A 17,997-nucleotide genomic window follows, 5' to 3' on the forward strand; every position below is an offset into this window, starting at 1 on the left:
GGTCCCTTCTGACTGAAGCTATTCTATGGAAGTTTCATATCTGTGAACATCTTAGCTTTTTCCTATCGACTCTCTTCTATTTTCTTGTTGATGCTTGCCTAAATACACCTAGATGTCCTCTTCTACGTGACAGAGTTAGGTAGCAATCAGATTTACCATACACTGAACATAAGCTCAAGGGAGCCTTAGAAAATACAGCATACTTTGGCCGTACAGAGACCACAGCAAGAAAGTGAAGTAATCTATGAAGTGCTAGGAAAACGTGCTCCAAAGACAGGTTTCCTTCATTCCACAGAGCTGGACTATATTGCTAAAGTAACAACTCTGTTCAGGGATGTCCCTAAAGCCCCAGTGCCAGGCACAACAAAGACTTAATCAGCAAACACTGACTAAAACCAGGAGCCTGATGAAATTTTGCTGCTGGAGCTGTTACTGAAATGAGCCCACTGCAGGCTCACCCTGAGTACTGAGTGTCAGTAGAGGAAATGAAAAAGGACTTCAGTAGTGAAGAGGCAGAGCAAAGATGGAATATGGTGTTCTAGTAAAAAAAATAACATTTAGATTTAATACAACTCTGCTGTTGTATTAATTACCTGCTACAGTTAATAACTGCTAATAACAACATTGCCATCATCTGTCTAGAAAAGCCTATAATGTCTGGTATTTGGAACACAACCTTTCTGAACTGTTGTATGCATCTTATTCTGCAGAAATGCAGAGTAACAGAGGATAGCTGTCACTCACTATTGATTGTGAACAGATTTGCTCAGTACCTTTCTTCTAAAATTAAAACGCTTATTCTCTGTATTACAGTTTGTGGAAACTGCTAATACCTTTGCTAAGGAATACACAGAATAAAGTAATACTACTAGTAATTTAAAGCTGTGGTAAATTTTTTGTTGTTGTCTGCAAAATTCCTCAAATATCAAAGAGGAAAATGTTGGATGCTCAACTTGGACATGTCTACCAAAGAAGTCCATGCTGTTCTCATATTCTGCTAAGAAATGAGTGCAGGATTACTGCTAAGATGTGCAGCAACTATGGCCTTGAAGATGCTAAGTCAACTGCCTTTGCTGGATAACTATGGTTTTCTTACTAATTTTAATTTCTCTAATAATAATCATCCTGTGTCTCCCAAAGATTTTACTGCTAATTAGAAAGACCGTGAATAATCATTAAGTAATTTTATTTTCTCTCCCAGAGGTTCCTATACAAAAGGCAGCCCAATAGCTGACTTATGTTTAGAAGGGTTTTCCTCAAGCATTTTCTGACAAGCAGCCTTTAAATAAGCCAATTATGTTTATTTGTAATCAAACCAGATTGGTTACTTGTAGTTTCTGGTAGAAGTCCCTCACACTGTATTTTTGCTGCGTTTGCGACTTTGGTGGAGCCAAAACAACAAATCCCCAAGACAGCATCCTCCAGCTAACACGTGCTTCTCATCTGTATAATACAAATATGTATAAAAATGTTGTCTTTACCTGTCCTCCTCAGCAGAGCTGAATAGAGAAATAAAACAACAATAAAATCAATGTTATTATTTCCTTAAGGTCTAACTTCACCAAATTCACTTTTGTATTCTGCAGGACACACATATTTGAAAATCTGCATAGTTGCATTATAAACTCCTCTGCTTTTACTGAATTGAGATGCTTCCTATTGATCACAAGGTATCAGAGCAGAACCATTGTTCTGCCAGTAACACAAGGAACAAGGCTCCCCAGTTCTATGCAAAGGTAGTTCACAAACATGTTGCTTGTCATGAACAGCAGAGCACAGAAAGCTTCTTTGTTACCCTGCCAGAAATACCAGCCTTTGATTTTTCTTCTGAAATTAAGAGAGAGCTTGCAAATGTATTAGACTGCAAGCACTGAGATGGAAGGTTTCACCTCCCAGGCAGAGCTTCAGCAGGGTTTTCCCATGTCATTGCCCCAGCTTGTTGTGAGCATAGCCAGAAGTGAAAGGAGGAACTGAAAAGACAAACCTGCTTTTGGGCTCCAGTGAGGGCTGAAGACATTCTGTCATTCTGTTTTCCTTGCAGATGCAGGGATAATTACTACATACCTATGAATCAATCTCATCAAGTCAGGTAATTATTGTCTTACAGCCACAACAAAGTGGAGTTCATCAATCCACAGGGAACATTCCTGCCTTGTTGCTTCAAGCATTTCATAATTTGATTGCTATACCATCCTTTTTTTGACAATACTGGAACAGTGTCCAACCATATGGTTCCAACCGTAGCTGTTTTGCTATCTGGAAGTATTCTGGTTAGAATTTGTTGGCTGGAATACTTTAACAAATACAGCTCACAGAGTGTCACATAGAAAACACAATTTAGATTGACTCACAAAAAGCCTCACTGGATTCTGAAAGTCATATCCAGTCAATTCAAGTGCAGTCATAATTTTTGATCCACATATATCAAAACTCATAAATCAGATGTTTGACATATAATACATAAAAGTTACTTAAAGCATAATTCTGAATCATAAATCAATTTGAGAAAACTAGTCCTTTAAACAGTATTTATGAGACCAAAGAGAGTTAAAGCATTCACCTGCCTTTGCTTCAGTCAAAGGTAGAAAAACCTTTACATACTTCAAACACCAACTGTTGTAGTTATCCCAAATTAACATCAATAAGTTGAAAAGTGAACACAGCGCATTTTCTAAAAGGATTTCCATGTTCTTCCTTGTTTAATACCAGGACATGTCAACAGCATCAGATATTGATTTGAAATCAAAAAACATCTCTTTTAATTTTAGGTATGATTCCCAAATAACTTGCCTTGAAATGAAAGCAAGCATGTCAAGTGAGGTTCTCTAGTGGGTGAGGAGCAGAAAAGAGACAAAGGCATTTATATACAATTCTGCATGTCTATTTTGACCTCTGTACTCATACCTCATTATGGAAGTCCTCTTTCTCTGATTAACACACCCTAGAAATTCCCTCTTACTGACTTTATGCATGGTGCCAGTGCATTGCACCATCAGACATGGTGAGTCTCAACCAGAACATTCACATCTGTATCTTCTTACCTGAATTCCAGGACATGGATGTTTTTGTATCCAGGTAGTCCTTCAAATACATTTTGGATCTATTTTGAAGGGAAAAAAAAAGATTAACACAAGTTTCCTCCATCTACTCCTTGTAGAGAAAAATCAGAAAGTATTTTCAACTTTTTCTGAAATTCTAAAAACACATCTGAGATTCTATTTCTAACAGGGGAAACAAAAAATAATTGTTAAATACGCTCTTTACAGGAGAGTTTTGGTGTCGTTGTTTTATTATTACAAAAAGAAAAGCAGACGTATGAAGGACACCATCTAAGCATCCCCCAAGAATTGTATGCAAACAGTAAAAGGGGAAAATTCAAACAGACGCTGCAGAGATATGCACAACATCTGCAGAGATGACATCCACGCTCTTATTTATGTACCACAAACCCTTTATTGCTCCCAAAAATGCAATTACCTTCTAAATCTCTCTGGATTTCAATAAATTCAGGAAAAATGCTTCAGACCTTGGCAACCAGATACAAGGGAAGCAGTGACAGCCATTGTAGGTACAGGGATCTCAGATTCTAAAGATGCCCAAATGCAAAAACACAGTGCAAAACATGGCTTGTCTCTGCTGCTGTAAACATATGGAGGGGGCTCAGGAGTGACTAGTGGTGCTACTCAAAAAGGAAGACCTAGAGCAGAAGAATGGTTGCATGTCCAGGCCCAATTCAATAGTTAATTGTTCTGACAAAAACAAGCAACAGAATACTACAGTTTCATGCTGGCTTTGGTATTTTTTCCTCCCAAAAGATCCTTGTCAGTCAAGAATTATTTTCTACTCCTCAAATTTTTCTTCCTCTCCCTAGTCTCCCTATTTTTAAACAGTCTCTGGTGAGATTTAAACAATCCGAGTGCTGCTGACTTTCTTTCTTTTTGTTTTTTAAATAGCTTCTTCATCCAAGCACAGAGAAAACCAGGCTAGGGATCAAAGGAGTGGAACATCCATGTGCCAGGTGGACTCTGTCCCATCTGACATTTCTTCCACACACACACTCCATGGCATTGCTACTTGGCCACACAACTAGGAAAATTAAGATGTCTAGCCTAGGCTAGCAACTTGTGACAGTTGTGGTGATGCTTCCTGGCTGAAGTCAAAGAGTACATCTCTTTCCCATCTGGCCCAGGATCTGGCAGAGGGTTAGCCCCAGTAAAAGGAATTCAGTACAGAACCCCAACTAAATGAAACTAAGAAGGAAACAAAGCTAGAATAACAATGATCCCACCATTCAGTACCCTGGATGCTTTGTCCAGGAGAAAGAAAAGACAAGCTCTCTGCCCCAAGAAAACGTTGGTAAGAAGAGTGCCATCATTATAAATAAGAAGGAAAGTAAATAAATAAAACAATGAAAACAGAAGGGAGAGGTAGCTCAGGAGACAGTAGCGGATTGTATTTTAAGTACATTTTTGTATGTTGGTGAATCAGTAATTTTATATATAGTATACAAATTACAGCATTCAATTTAATCAAAATTAAATTAACTTGAAATTAAGATTTAATAAATCGTTCGTATATGCATATACATATATATATGGTTATTTGCATTTTTGTATGTATATACATATATACAAGCACAAATGTATCTTTCTTTGAAGTTCATTCCTAAGAGTCTAAACTACAGTTCATTCCCACTGACTCCAGTAGGATTTAAGCACATGTTGATGAAGTTTTCTGAAGCTGGAAGGTTTAAAGGTGTGTCTATATGCACCGCTGATTTTGGACATTAATGAAGAATAAGAGTTTTCTCAGCAGCCTAGATTTCAAAGAGCTTCTCATTGCAGTGCAGAATGATTCGTTCAACAAAACACTGCTCCTGGGTGGAATTAATGGATAAGTCTTGCTGCTTGTGACTTCCTTATCACCTTACTTCTGCAATCAAAAACCTGGACATTGTGTAATCATTAAGAATTTCTAAATCCCATTTAAGGGCTCAGCTTTTGTAGGGCACCCAGAGCATGCCCACACGAGCAGATGCTGATGGACCTGTTTGTCTTCTGCTGGCACTTCATACTGCTGCAGTGCTGTACTAGAATTACTAGAGCTGCCTTCCAGCACTGCCCCTGCACAGGCTGATGACTCTGAGCTGCAGACAATTCACGCCCTGTCATTTGGAGAGAGTGGGCAGTCTGGTTTGCCAGCACTCTCAAACTATATTTTTACTCCTGAGTTTCAGATCAACTATGTGATGGAAGAATTCAAACCTGAACAAGATCTGAAATAAATTCTCTACAGAGACTGGTCAATAGAGAGAGGTTAAATTCTATGATTCTAAATATATCTTTAAAAGTTAGGGTTTTCAAGTTTTAGATCTTGAAGAACTGATGAAGGTACATCAAGAGGCAAAGAATAATCTTGTCACTTCTGCACGACTTCAAAAGCTCTACTATTATAACGCTGACAGGAAGAGGTGCTTAAAAATTCTGAGAGGAAACAAAGAGTGGATTGGAAGGAATGCCTCTGAAAGCTGTTCTGTTTGGAGTAACCATCCAGGGTGCAGCATAATTTCCCCAGATGCTTACTTTTACCTCTTGCTAGTAAAAATGAAAGCATGCTATTTCATAAGAAACATGGGTAGAAAACTGAAGTCAGCATTATGCAACTGGTGTGCTACCTGTGATGTCTGACACAACCCTACAATCTCAAAAAGGCAGCATATCAGACAAAGCAAGGCATTCTCATAATGAATGTTTTCCAGCCTGCCTCAGGCAACAAAAGCCCTAAGCTGGTTCTGCAGAGCAGTCCTAATACAGATGCTATGTGCTACTACTGCTCTGCAGAGCCAGCAAGAAGAAAAAGAATCCGGGGGAGGTAAATCACCTGAGAAACAAATTCTTCAGAGAGCAGCTGATACTTTGCAGTGTCTGGGTCGCTCAGCTCCTCGCTGTACTTCTCTCCAGCAATCACAATGCTGAACTCAATCATCTGCTCAGTTACAGGTCTCGCTGGAATCTCATCCTCCTTCTTTATCTCATTATTGATCTGGAAGGAAAAGAGAGAGAAAGCAAAAGGTGATTTAGTGCTTTTTATTTTCCCACTTGACTGTGGCTTTTTTCCCAAGAAATAAATCCCCTTTACCCGCTGCAGACCAGACTCCTACTTATCCTGGATTCACTCCACATGAAAAGCATCTCCAGATATGGCAGCATGTACATCTGGTCCTGCCAGCTGTCAGCACACTGCATTGCTCAGCTTGGGTTCAAATGTCTTTTTTTTTTTTGTGAGGGCCAGAAAATTCTCCAGACCCAGAGGGTTCTCTGGCCCATGATGTAGCAAACAAAAATAAGCCCTCTTCATACATGCTGTAAGGACAGGAACATCTCAGGGAACTACTGGAAGGCCAAATAGATGGCATGATGAATGCACTTAACGATGGAGAAGCTGCAGTCCAAAGCAGACCGTGCTGACTTGAGCCATCAGCACACCTTTTGCCATATACTACAAAGGAGTGCCAGAAAGTCTCAGGGACAAGTGAAAGGTAATAAGACAACCTAATGAGCCAGAATATTTTTTTAGTATTTTGTATTGCCATTACTTCTATTTTCCATTTTCACATCTTTGCTGTAGTGCAAGGTTATCTCGTTGACAAACAGAAACCCAGCAGAGCCAATCTGAAGTGCAACTGTGGATGCACCAAGGGTTCACCTGAGCCTGATCAGCAATGGGTTGATCTACCCATTTATCACAAGGCTTCTGCTTACTTTCTCACTTGGAAGACAATTTACCTTTACCAAGTTCTACATTTTACATGCACAGCATGTACAGATACCCTGTGCAATAATTTGGCTTCAGGAACTACCATAGCTGCTGTGAGCAGCAGTGAATTCCAGTCAAATATTCATCTAACTTGAATCGATGAGCAACACAGGAAGAGCCTTTTCTATTTCATTCCCCACTGTTTTACAACCAGCATATTTCTTGTGGTATACTGAATGACAAGGAAAACAGATCATGTTTCACGGTTCATGGTTTCTTGAACAAAAGTCTGGAATTTGGGTTACGTTTATTATAACATATTTTGATATTTACATGCAGCTGTTGCCTTTTCCCTATTAAAAAGTTAAAAATGAGCCAGAAAAGCTGACATTTTCGGCAAAACCGCAGCCTGTGCTATGTATGGTGCAGGAAATGGAACACTTCCAGAAAGCCTGGCTGCCACCAGTGAACGCTTGCATATTGTTTAGGGCCCTCTTAGATTTTTTACTTAGATTATCTTCCCCCACCCACCCCTTTTTGACTAAATAACTTTGTTAAGAACTAGAATGATGGGTACCCTGCTTAAAGCCAGCTATTATTTCACAAACATATATTTAGCTTGCACATGTTTTGCTGCTACATGACTGCGTGCAACTCCATGTAGTTCAAATCATTTATCAGTGCCCCAAAAACAAAAGCACACTCATGGATGTAAAAGATGAGCTTTGCTCACTCTTGGTCTTGTAATCAGCAGTGCATTTTGGCTGCTCAGAGCAATGATGAGGTGAGAGGTAACTGTAGAGAGTGAAAACACTATAGCAGCAGCAATCCAATTCTGATTTCTTTTTGATTTACTGAGTGGTCCTACTCTCTGCTCAGGTAGTTCTGTTTCAGGAAAAAAAAAAAAAAAAAAAGGTGTACATGGGACCAAACCACAAGTGTTTGTGGTATATAAATATAAAATCAGCCCCTGGACCAGAGTCAGGAGCTGTCTGTCTATTTCATACTCAGTGTTTATTCCTGGAATCACAATATCAGAGCTCAGCAGACACACGTGAAAGCTCTTGAATTAAGTCTGGAGTTTGGCCCGGCATTGTTTCTCAGCCATACTAGGTTACCAAATGGTGCACAGTTAAAGCCCAGTACCATAAATCAGCTTCCAATTATATGCAGCATGTGTAACCTAGTATGCTTCTCAGTAAATCCAGTGAGAGTTTCACATTTATAGGAAAACAAGTGCCAGCTGGTTCATATGGCTACTTTTCTGTGGTGGTCAGGTAGGCTCAAGCACGCTGTATTTGGAATCTAGAGTTGGGGCTTAAATTTTAATCCAGAGGAGCTTTTTCCTGGAAGCAAATATTCCCTCAGGACCTGTCTGGTGGTCAGCACTTGTGAAAGCCAGCTTGCTTTTTTACAGATAACATTTAAAGTACTTGCTGTAGGCTCCCCTGCACTGGGAGTTGTGTTTTAGATATCAAGGTAAGAGTGACTCTAAAACAATAAATACAAATTCACTTATGGCAGTAGAGGAAAAGGAATGGAGAATTAGAAGGAATCTTCAAGGCTACCCAGGCTCTCTCTTCTACAGTCCAAGTTAACTGCTGTACTTGGACATTTCAAACACTAGGACAGCAATTTAATGTGCATCACGTTTCCATAGGAATAACAAAACATCCTTCCCAGAGCTTTCAAAGTCCATAAGCATTCACTATCTAGTCCTGTTTAATCACCTACAAAATCTTCACTTGATAACCCATTTATTCGCTCACACGGATGGAGAATGCACACTGCAAAACCACTGCAAATGGAATAATACCTACCCAGGGAGTTATGTAAAAGTTTCTAAGGTTCATGCCCTGCTTTTATGAATTCTTTGTGTTAACACATTATGCTTGAAACATCTTCAAGTACAAGAATATGGAAATGGTTGCCATGTTCTTTAGCAAAGGCAAAAGAATGCTAAACCAAATGAGATATATATATAAAAAGAAAAAGGAAAATACTCACAGTTGTGTCTGCATCTTCGATCTCATGGCTGGTACCACCTGGAGGACTCTCAATTGATACCTCATGAGGAGGAGGAACATTGGCAGCTGCATCTGAATTTGAAAGAAAAGCACTTATTTTTTCTCATGTACGTGTAAATACACACATGCGCTCAGCAAGCACAAATAGTAACACTTGATTCATATTTCCATCATCATGAGAAAAACAATACACGAAACATCTGAAGAACTTCAGGAAAAGTATCAGATATGTTAATCAGAGTTAAATGCTAATATGCTGTCCAAGCAGCGCAGTATTTTTAGGAACACAATGTAAGTGCAGTAAAAACTGCCCGGGACTGATCTCTCAGGTAGGATTTTTCACAGTTCATTTAGTAACAAAATAATGTCAGCACACACCCTGAACACCAGATCAGAACCAGCATTATTTGGAGATGGAAAAATTCACAGCTTTTTCACAAATCTACAAGACATTACTCCATTTTCAAGCAATTAAAAAACAGCTTTGACTGGGTTTAGATGAAAACTGACCTCTCAGTGTGGTAACATCAGCATCTGAAGCTGGAGATGGAGTCCCACTGTTAAATAAAAACACAACCAGAAGTTGAAGTTGGGCACGGTGAGACAAATTGACCAGTTTTTGTTTTCTCTGTAGTTCTGCTTTCAGCATCAAAAAGCATGCTTGCAGAAGAAACTTCTCATGGTGGTGTTTTGCTGGTATCTTCATAACTGAAATATTGCAAAGCTTAATTTTTATCTTCTGCAACTTAGATATCAGGTCACTTGCAACACACAATACATCAATTGCATCTCCGGGGCGGCAAAACTTCTTTCATTTCAACAGAATTCCAGCACACACACAAAAAAAATGCATTTGGCCTTCCAGTGGTTCCTACTATGAAGTAAAAGTGAAGGCCACACAAAGATATCTGTAGCACCCTATACAAAGTTCAATTTCAAAAATGCCCTGCAGTGCAGCAAAGCATCCTAGCTGTACTGAGATCACTGCAAGATGGTGGGGCATTTCATCATAAATTCTACTCATTTGCAGATGCTCATCATTCAAAGGTACCAGTTTCCAAATCCAATTATTGCATTTACACACAAATGCACACCAAAAAAATCCCACCAAAAAACACCCACCAACTCCCAACTCGAGGCCAAAATATGAAGGAGTATTGCAAATAAAAATCAGATGAAGACTGTGAAGATTGCTGGTCTGAGGATAAACCAATAGCTTTGATACTGCTCTAAGAGTAAATCTAAATTCCTTGGAGCCAACTCAGTGAGCACTGAGCAATTGTCAAGTTACCTGAAATGAGAGAGATATTGACAGAAACAAGTGTTTCCTGAATGAAGAAAAACTGATTTTTTTGAGTTTGTCATATATTTTAATCTAGACAGTTCAATTTGTAAGATTGCTAACTTAAGTGCTGCAGAGAAAATGAACACTAAAGTAAGAGCTCTAAAGATCAGTGAAGCTCATTGTATTAAGATATTTATCTCATTTCCAAAGGAACTCGTTGTTATTTGTGGACATTTGTGCCATAAGATTAATACTGAAGCAATGAATCTTCACTGTTATGCACACGAGTGCTTATTTAACTACCTAAGCCATGCTTGTTAGGTCTAATTTCTGATTCACATACTAGACTAGATTATTGATCCTGCAGGCCGTACTCAAAACTCAAACCACAGTTGATGGCTATTTTGCCTTCTTCAAGATTTATAACCAGACTCTGTATCTCTTCCCAAAAAAACAAAGGGTTCCAGTACCAGCCAAACATATCCAAAGTTGCATACTGAAATGCCTGGGCACAGGCACATGACAAAATGTGACAGTTTCCATTAACTAAAACTTCAAACACGGCTTCTTCCCCTGCTTTTCTTAAACGTTCAACGCTTACCAATAAACAGACTGAAAGATTAATCTGGTCAGTTTTCCATTTAAGCCATTTTCACCCACCCTTTCCTGGGAGGCTCAGCCTTAATCTTGTGCATAATGACTAAATGCCACACTACAGTAAGTTCAGGAAACATTAAGCTGCCAGAATGAAACCTATGTAACAATAAGAAAATATGAACAAAAAGTAAAATAACCTCCAGACGAACAAAGCAGAAAACACAGATTCAAGAATTTAAACTGTAGCTTCATTTTCTTAAACAACTAAAGCCTATAAACTATGCAAGCTTTGAAAGGTACACAAAGAATTTGTGTCTGCTTCCATCTCGTGGACACTGCTACCTGCTTTCAGCCAGCACGGCACAAGGTAACTTTCTTCCTGCTTTTTGGCAACCAAAGTATATATTGGAATGATTCCCAAGAGAAGAAAGACGAATCTTACTAGAGAAAGATGCCCTTGCCCTTCACCAGGGGGTCAAACAGGATCATTTTTAAGGTTCCTTCCAACCCCAAAAAAACTCTGTGACTCAGTGATGTGCAGTGAAACAACTCTGCTACAGGACTTGTATTATTCTGTTCTGCTGAAGTGTTCAAACTCATATAAACGCATCAACTAAGTCTCATATCAACCCCATTAATTCAGAAGAAGTCAGACAGATTTGTGACTTGCCGACTAACCAGGTTCAGAGTTTAGCCTGAGACCTAAAGTACTCTGTTTCACTACCCACACATCAGTACTTTGCACAGGGTCCTCCAGGCTTTTCTGGCCAAATCACCCACAGATTCCACCTACATTATAGCTGCCAGCTCTCTGCAGGTGTGTTCTATAGCTCAGGACATCTCACAGAGACCCAAATGGCTACCAAACCAAACCAAGTAAGCACATAACTTTGTGCAGGGTTAGGCCTGGCTAAGTGTCAGATGCCCTTATTCATTCATGATGCCATTCATTCTCAGACATCCCCCTCCTCCCCTTCACAAAGGACAGAGGAGGCAATAAGATGAGAAAGTTGATGATTTGAGATAAAGACACGAAGACTGCTTACCAGTTGCCATCACAAGCAAAACAGACTGAGATTACTTTATCACTAATTAAAATAGATTTGTGTAGTGAGGAACAGATAAACATTAAAACATCACTGTTCTCTCCATCCCGTCCCAGGCCCATTTTCACTCCTCCTTTCCTGACTCCTCTATTCAGTGCTTGCTCTCCAGGGGCTGCAGCTCCTGAGGACACATCTACCTCCACCCATCTACATCCTCCACAAGCTGCAGGGAACCCCTGCTCCACCATAAAGCATTAGTCCTCCTCCTTCAACCTTTCAAATACAGGTCCCCAAAGCACAGCTGGTTTTCTGACCAAATTTTACTTCACACCAGGCTGAAAATTAAAAGCCAAGGGCTTCAACAAAGCCTCGTGTAACCCTAATCAATCTAATCAAGGAAGACCAGTCAAGAACTGAATTTGGTCGCATTAACAGCTATCACTTTCATCTTAGGAGGATAAAAATGCTGTTTTAAGAAACTGTGGTGTCACCAACATCACTTTCTGCACAAATCTGCTTCCAGATCACTACTACAAGTTCTCGATATTCATCAGCTCATGTACCAATTTGAATGTCCCAAAGTCTAAGTTGCTATGTCAAGTATTTCTTAAACATTATTGTGTCAATGCTCGCATTAAAAAGACTTTCTCAAAGGGAAAAAAAGAATATATGTTTATGAACTGATTTTCCTCTTCTAATACCTTTTAACCAAAAGGGCAACTAATTGAGCTAAATAAGCTTGCAAAAGGTACAAAATTTGAGTTGATATGTCACAAACCATTGCTGCTACCACCAATGAGATATGGATCTTAAATGTGTCAATGTATTTACAGCAGAGTACGTAGACAGAACAACAAAGGTCTGGACATGATTCATAATGCCTAATTTCAGTGAGTCCACAATCAGGAAGTAGAAACAAATGTTCCTACTTATTTCATTATATTTTACATTAATAAGCAGGTCAGAAGTAAAAAATAGCATGTTATGTTCATCCTTCCCAACTATCCCATACTCCTTATGTTTTCTACAGTATGCTATTACACATACAGAATTTGAGAAAAGTTATGACATACAAGCAATGTCTTCCCACTGCAGAATTTTTGTGCTACTTCTTTGCCTTCAGTTGGTTCTCAAAATCTGGTTTTTGACCCACCAAGAACTAGACAGGACAACTGTCCTATTTGTGGCAACCTCCAATATTAAAAGAGCAAAATTCATTGTGTAGAGTCACAATGACCTAATAAATAAAGAAATCATTAAAAGCCTGTAGTTGATGGAGTGTTCCCACACTTACAGCCTAAAAAAACTGAAACATATAAATAAGTTTTATATAATATTTACACTGGGGTGCTCTATAAAAATCTAGATTGTTTCCCATATATTACTTTTCCTTTGAGGCTTTTTCTTCCATGGTACTTAGTTTAATCCCTCAATTCCTTAAAAAGCCAGGCTAGCTGGGTGTTTAACCTATGTGCATGAGTTAGTCTTACTGGAACTACTTTCATCCTGCTGTTATGTAATTGCCGGTAATGCTGGATTGTGAGTTATTCTGGGAAATAAATCACAAGTGCACACCACCTTTCTGTAGGCTACATCAAAACTATCTTAGTGTTTAACTAGCTGAAACACGCTTTTTCCAACTAGATAAAAAACACAGAACTGATAGATAGGTAGGATTGTACTGGGCACATTAAATGTTTGAAATCACAATTCTTCAGTTGTTTGTAGATTTCATCACAGTCATACTTTGATCTATCCTCTCGTCTAGAGGATAGACAAAAACACACTCTTGTTTCAAGGCATCTTCAGGGGAAGCACTAGAGGAGCCTCATTCAAACATCTCCTTAAAATGTCTACAGCTGGTGCTCTAGGATAGTCCCTCCATCCCTTGGGACATGAGACCAGGTCAGTTCCCTGTTCTGACAGAGATATCACAGCCAAGTGGTGAGACAGCTACACTCAATTCACTGTATTGTCCTGCACTAAACACATATCTACAGGATCACTAGGTCCTGTATGTGTAGGACAGTCCCAGTGAGACCTGCTGCAGAAAAGCTCAAGGGTGATTACAGCACTGCCCGGAAAATGGCAGAACTGCACTCATCTTTCTTCCTGTGCAGGAGGGTCTTGATGCTGGATTTCCCATACTACCCCTTAGGGAGTGGGTGATCCTGTGTTATGTACTTTGACTTCTTAAAGAAAACTTTTTAAAAAGGTCTTCCATTTATTCTGATGTCTACTGGAAAGTCTAGCATATTCTTGTAGGAAATAACAGTCTGGTGGCAGTACTGAGGTAGTTTGCTCCCTCATCCCTCTAGATGGAGGATGCCCAAATTTAGATGAGACATCATCTACCCATGGCATGCCAGTGAGATACTTCTATAATATACTCAAACTAAATCACATTTATTTCTTTCTGATGCCCCATTATCCAGAGCAAATCAACACAATTTTTGATATTTTCTCTTTGAAAAAGAAAGCAAAAAAAAGTTTGGTCAGTGTTACATTCTGTAAGGATTTACACTATTTGACTGACCTAGGAGCTAAGGGGAGTGCTCATGTCAGAGGAAAGTTCAGCTCAGAAGGAAAGAGAAAACAAAAATCTTCTTAGGCATCACCTTTGCCCTTTGCATCTCACATTATTAATTTTATGTGTAATACTGTGGTGATGAAATGTAAACTTAAATGTTGGGTGCTTTTTTTTGGTGTGGCGTTTGTTTGTTTTAATCTGTTAAGTGAACACTCTTCCATAAATGAATCACTTATTTATTATAGCTTTAACATGGCTGGTAAAGCAGAGGATTGAACGTGCTAAGTTTTCAGAGGAGTTCAGCACAAGGTTGTTTGGGTTTGAAATGTTCTAAAAATACCAGTTTTAGATTATGTTCTATGAGAATGGAGTAGTAATACTCTGAACTGCTTTTTCTCCGAGGAAAAGAGGAAAAGAGGAAAAGAGGAAAAGAGGAAAAGAGGAAAAGAGGAAAAGAGGAAAAGAGGAAAAGAGGAAAAGAGGAAAAGAGGAAAAGAGGAAAAGAGGAAAAGAGGAAAAGAGGAAAAGAGGAAAAGAGGAAAAGAGGAAAAGAGGAAAAGAGGAAAAGAGGAAAAGAGGGGAAAAGAGGGGAAAAGAGAGGAAAAGAGAGGAAAAGAGAGGAAAAGAGAGGAAAAGAGAGGAAAAGAGAGGAAAAGAGAGGAAAAGAGAGGAAAAGAGAGGAAAAGAGAGGAAAAGAGAGGAAAAGAGAGGAAAAGAGAGGAAAAGAGAGGAAAAGAGAGGAAAAGAGAGGAAAAGAGAGGAAAAGAGAGGAAAAGAGAGGAAAAGAGAGGAAAAGAGAGGAAAAGAGAGGAAAAGAGAGGAAAAGAGAGGAAAAGAGAGGAAAAGAGAGGAAAAGAGAGGAAAAGAGAGGAAAAGAGAGGAAAAGAGAGGAAAAGAGAGGAAAAGAGAGGAAAAGAGAGGAAAAGAGAGGAAAAGAGAGGAAAAGAGAGGAAAAGAGAGGAAAAGAGAGGAAAAGAGAGGAAAAGAGAGGAAAAGAGAGGAAAAGAGAGGAAAAGAGAGGAAAAGAGAGGAAAAGAGAGGAAAAGAGAGGAAAAGAGAGGAAAAGAGAGGAAAAGAGAGGAAAAGAGAGGAAAAGAGAGGAAAAGAGAGGAAAAGAGAGGAAAAGAGAGGAAAAGAGAGGAAAAGAGAGGAAAAGAGAGGAAAAGAGAGGAAAAGAGAGGAAAAGAGAGGAAAAGAGAGGAAAAGAGAGGAAAAGAGAGGAAAAGAGAGGAAAAGAGAGGAAAAGAGAGGAAAAGAGAGGAAAAGAGAGGAAAAGAGAGGAAAAGAGAGGAAAAGAGAGGAAAAGAGAGGAAAAGAGAGGAAAAGAGAGGAAAAGAGAGGAAAAGAGAGGAAAAGAGAGGAAAAGAGAGGAAAAGAGAGGAAAAGAGAGGAAAAGAGAGGAAAAGAGAGGAAAAGAGAGGAAAAGAGAGGAAAAGAGAGGAAAAGAGAGGAAAAGAGAGGAAAAGGCTCAAGTTTTGTTTTGCTGTGGTAAAAAGAAGTCAGAATTCAGACAAGTTTACATTTTGATTTCCTTTTTAAAAGTGCGAGGAGCCTGTAACACCTCAAACATTTTTTGGAAAAGCATTTCAGAAGTATTCTTTTCTTTTTTTAATACTGATGACCAGGTCTTGCTTTGAAAAAGTTTCACAAGACTGCCAGAACACTGACACAAGCAACTGGGGATACAACTCTCTCAAAATAGATTTCCCCCACTAAACCTCTCCAGGTCAACGGCCTGCCTGCGTGTCTGACTGGCAATGAGGTGATGACATACTTAAGCAAAAGTGCAAGCTCCAGATTGGCTGAGATATTTTCAGCACACCAAGCACGCTAGGACAGCCTGTGAGAGGCTCACATGCAAGAAGCACAGGATTTCTCCACCACACAACATGCTTTTCTATAAGCCTTTTTGCTCAGAGGTGAACTCTGTTCATCTTCCACTCATCGACTCCAGCAGCAACAAGAACTGGAGAAAGGACTACGCAACAGCCTATTTAAAAAGGGAAAATGACTTACCCACATGACCAGTCAGTGCAGGAGCTGACAAGAGAAAAATAGAAGAAAAAAGAGAAAATATCACAAAATGTCACAACTCAACCCTGCTGTTAGCTGCAGACAGATTAAAACACTAAGGGAACATACTCACCCAGCCATTGCTTCCTTTGTATAGGACAGTTTCTGGAAAACAAACAAACAAACCCCAATTACATTTGAAACATAAGGGGAGAAGAAGCTCAAATGCACTTCATGTCTGTTTCTTTCCCATGCCAAAACAATTATCTTTCACTTACTCTATGTTCATTTGTTCAGAATTTATTCACTAAGCCTTCTCCAAAAATAAAATGCATATTACATTTCTAAAGTACAACTGAAACTCAACAACTGAGAGCGTAAGAGCACTAGGTATGACAGAAGATGCTCTGCTTTTCTACCTTTTCCTGCAGGAGCAATGATCTCTCACTGCAGTGGAAGCTAGGAATTAGACCTTTACAAGTAAGACATCTTAAAGAATGCATTATTCCTGCTACTTGTCTATTGATTTAAAACCACATTCTTCTAAGCACAATGGTGATGCTCTGCATCTCGATAGTATGTGCCCAGAGGCTTTACTTGCCCAGCCACAAAGGACTTTGGCAGCAGAGGTCAGTATAACCCTGATCATTTTGCTGAGCAGGAAGGACTACCCCACAAGAGGCTCTCTGGACCCGCTCTGTGGCACTGTGCCCCAAGGAACTGGTGGCATCACACTTTCCTACACTCAGGTCACAAGTCCTACCCAATATGCATTGCTATTGCAAAATCTTCTGTTTGATAAACCATAAGAAGGATCATTTCACGAAGCATGAAATTCCTGAGTATTATTCTGATGGCCAAGGCCTAGAATGGGGTCAGGCTCTTTTCAGTGGTGCCCAGTGGCAGGACAAAGAGCAACAAGCACAAACTGGAACACAAGAAGTCCCATACAAACACTGGGAAGGACTTCTGTACTGCGAGGATGATAGAGCAGTGGCACAGGCTACCCAGAGAGGTGGCAGTCTCCTCTGGAGATATTCTAACCCTGTCTAGACACTTTCCTATGCAGCCTGATGTAGGCAACTTGCTTCAGAGGGGGGGAGTTAGACTCAGTGACCAATTGGTCACTTCCAACCCCCACAGTTCTGTGATTCTGTAACAAATATAATAAACATGACACATCTTGTCTCCATATCTCCATTTTCAAAAGGTATCAAATAGCTCAGTCTTCATCAGTTTTGTAGCGAACTAGCAAAGCCTAATACTGCATGAGGGAATGATGTCTCCTTCATGGGGGTGGCTGGATTATTTCTTCACTCACCCAGTTCAGAACAGAATATTCTCTCTTCATGGTATATGTATAGTTGGAATAATACAAGTGTATAATAGTAATTACAGGGTAAATAGCCAGAGGATATCTAAGGAAAGACTCACCAGTGCTGAGGCGTTCAGTTGAGATGGATACTCACCACAAAAACACCACACAGGAACAATCTCCAGAAAGAGATGCTACCTTAGTGGTGGTCAGCCCTTAAATGGGATCTAGGAGACATGGAGTCAAGCTCCACACCTTCCAGGAGCACAGCAGAATTACCTTCACCTGTGCTCCTACAGCTGACTCGTCACTTGCTTCAGATGGTTAATCAGAGGTTCCGTCTGTGATCAACAGTTTCCCTTACAGCATACCACATTTTTTGTGCAATTAAGTAAGTTTGAAGAATTCTGTACTTTAAATGTAAATTA

At 39.6% G+C, this 17,997-nt stretch overlaps 1 protein-coding gene across 1 annotated transcript in view; it reads right to left on the reverse strand.

The window, feature by feature from the left end:
- IMPG2 (interphotoreceptor matrix proteoglycan 2) overlaps positions 1 to 17,743 on the reverse strand; it is a 34,531-nt gene extending 16,788 nt beyond the window's left edge. Inside the window, exons 1-7 of the mRNA XM_072345407.1 lie at positions 17,724 to 17,743; positions 16,388 to 16,419; positions 16,258 to 16,281; positions 9,294 to 9,340; positions 8,764 to 8,855; positions 5,881 to 6,042; positions 3,042 to 3,100 (exon numbers count right to left, since the gene is read on the reverse strand). Of these exons, the coding sequence (XP_072201508.1) occupies positions 3,042 to 3,100; positions 5,881 to 6,042; positions 8,764 to 8,855; positions 9,294 to 9,340; positions 16,258 to 16,281; positions 16,388 to 16,395 (392 nt within the window). The 5' untranslated portion in view covers positions 16,396 to 16,419; positions 17,724 to 17,743. The remainder of the gene's footprint in view (positions 1 to 3,041; positions 3,101 to 5,880; positions 6,043 to 8,763; positions 8,856 to 9,293; positions 9,341 to 16,257; positions 16,282 to 16,387; positions 16,420 to 17,723) is intronic.
- Positions 17,744 to 17,997: the final 254 nt, after the last annotated feature.

The sequence above is a fragment of the Excalfactoria chinensis genome, chromosome 1 (assembly GCF_039878825.1).
Source record: "Excalfactoria chinensis isolate bCotChi1 chromosome 1, bCotChi1.hap2, whole genome shotgun sequence".
In the NCBI taxonomy this organism is placed as follows: Eukaryota; Metazoa; Chordata; class Aves; order Galliformes; family Phasianidae; genus Excalfactoria; species Excalfactoria chinensis.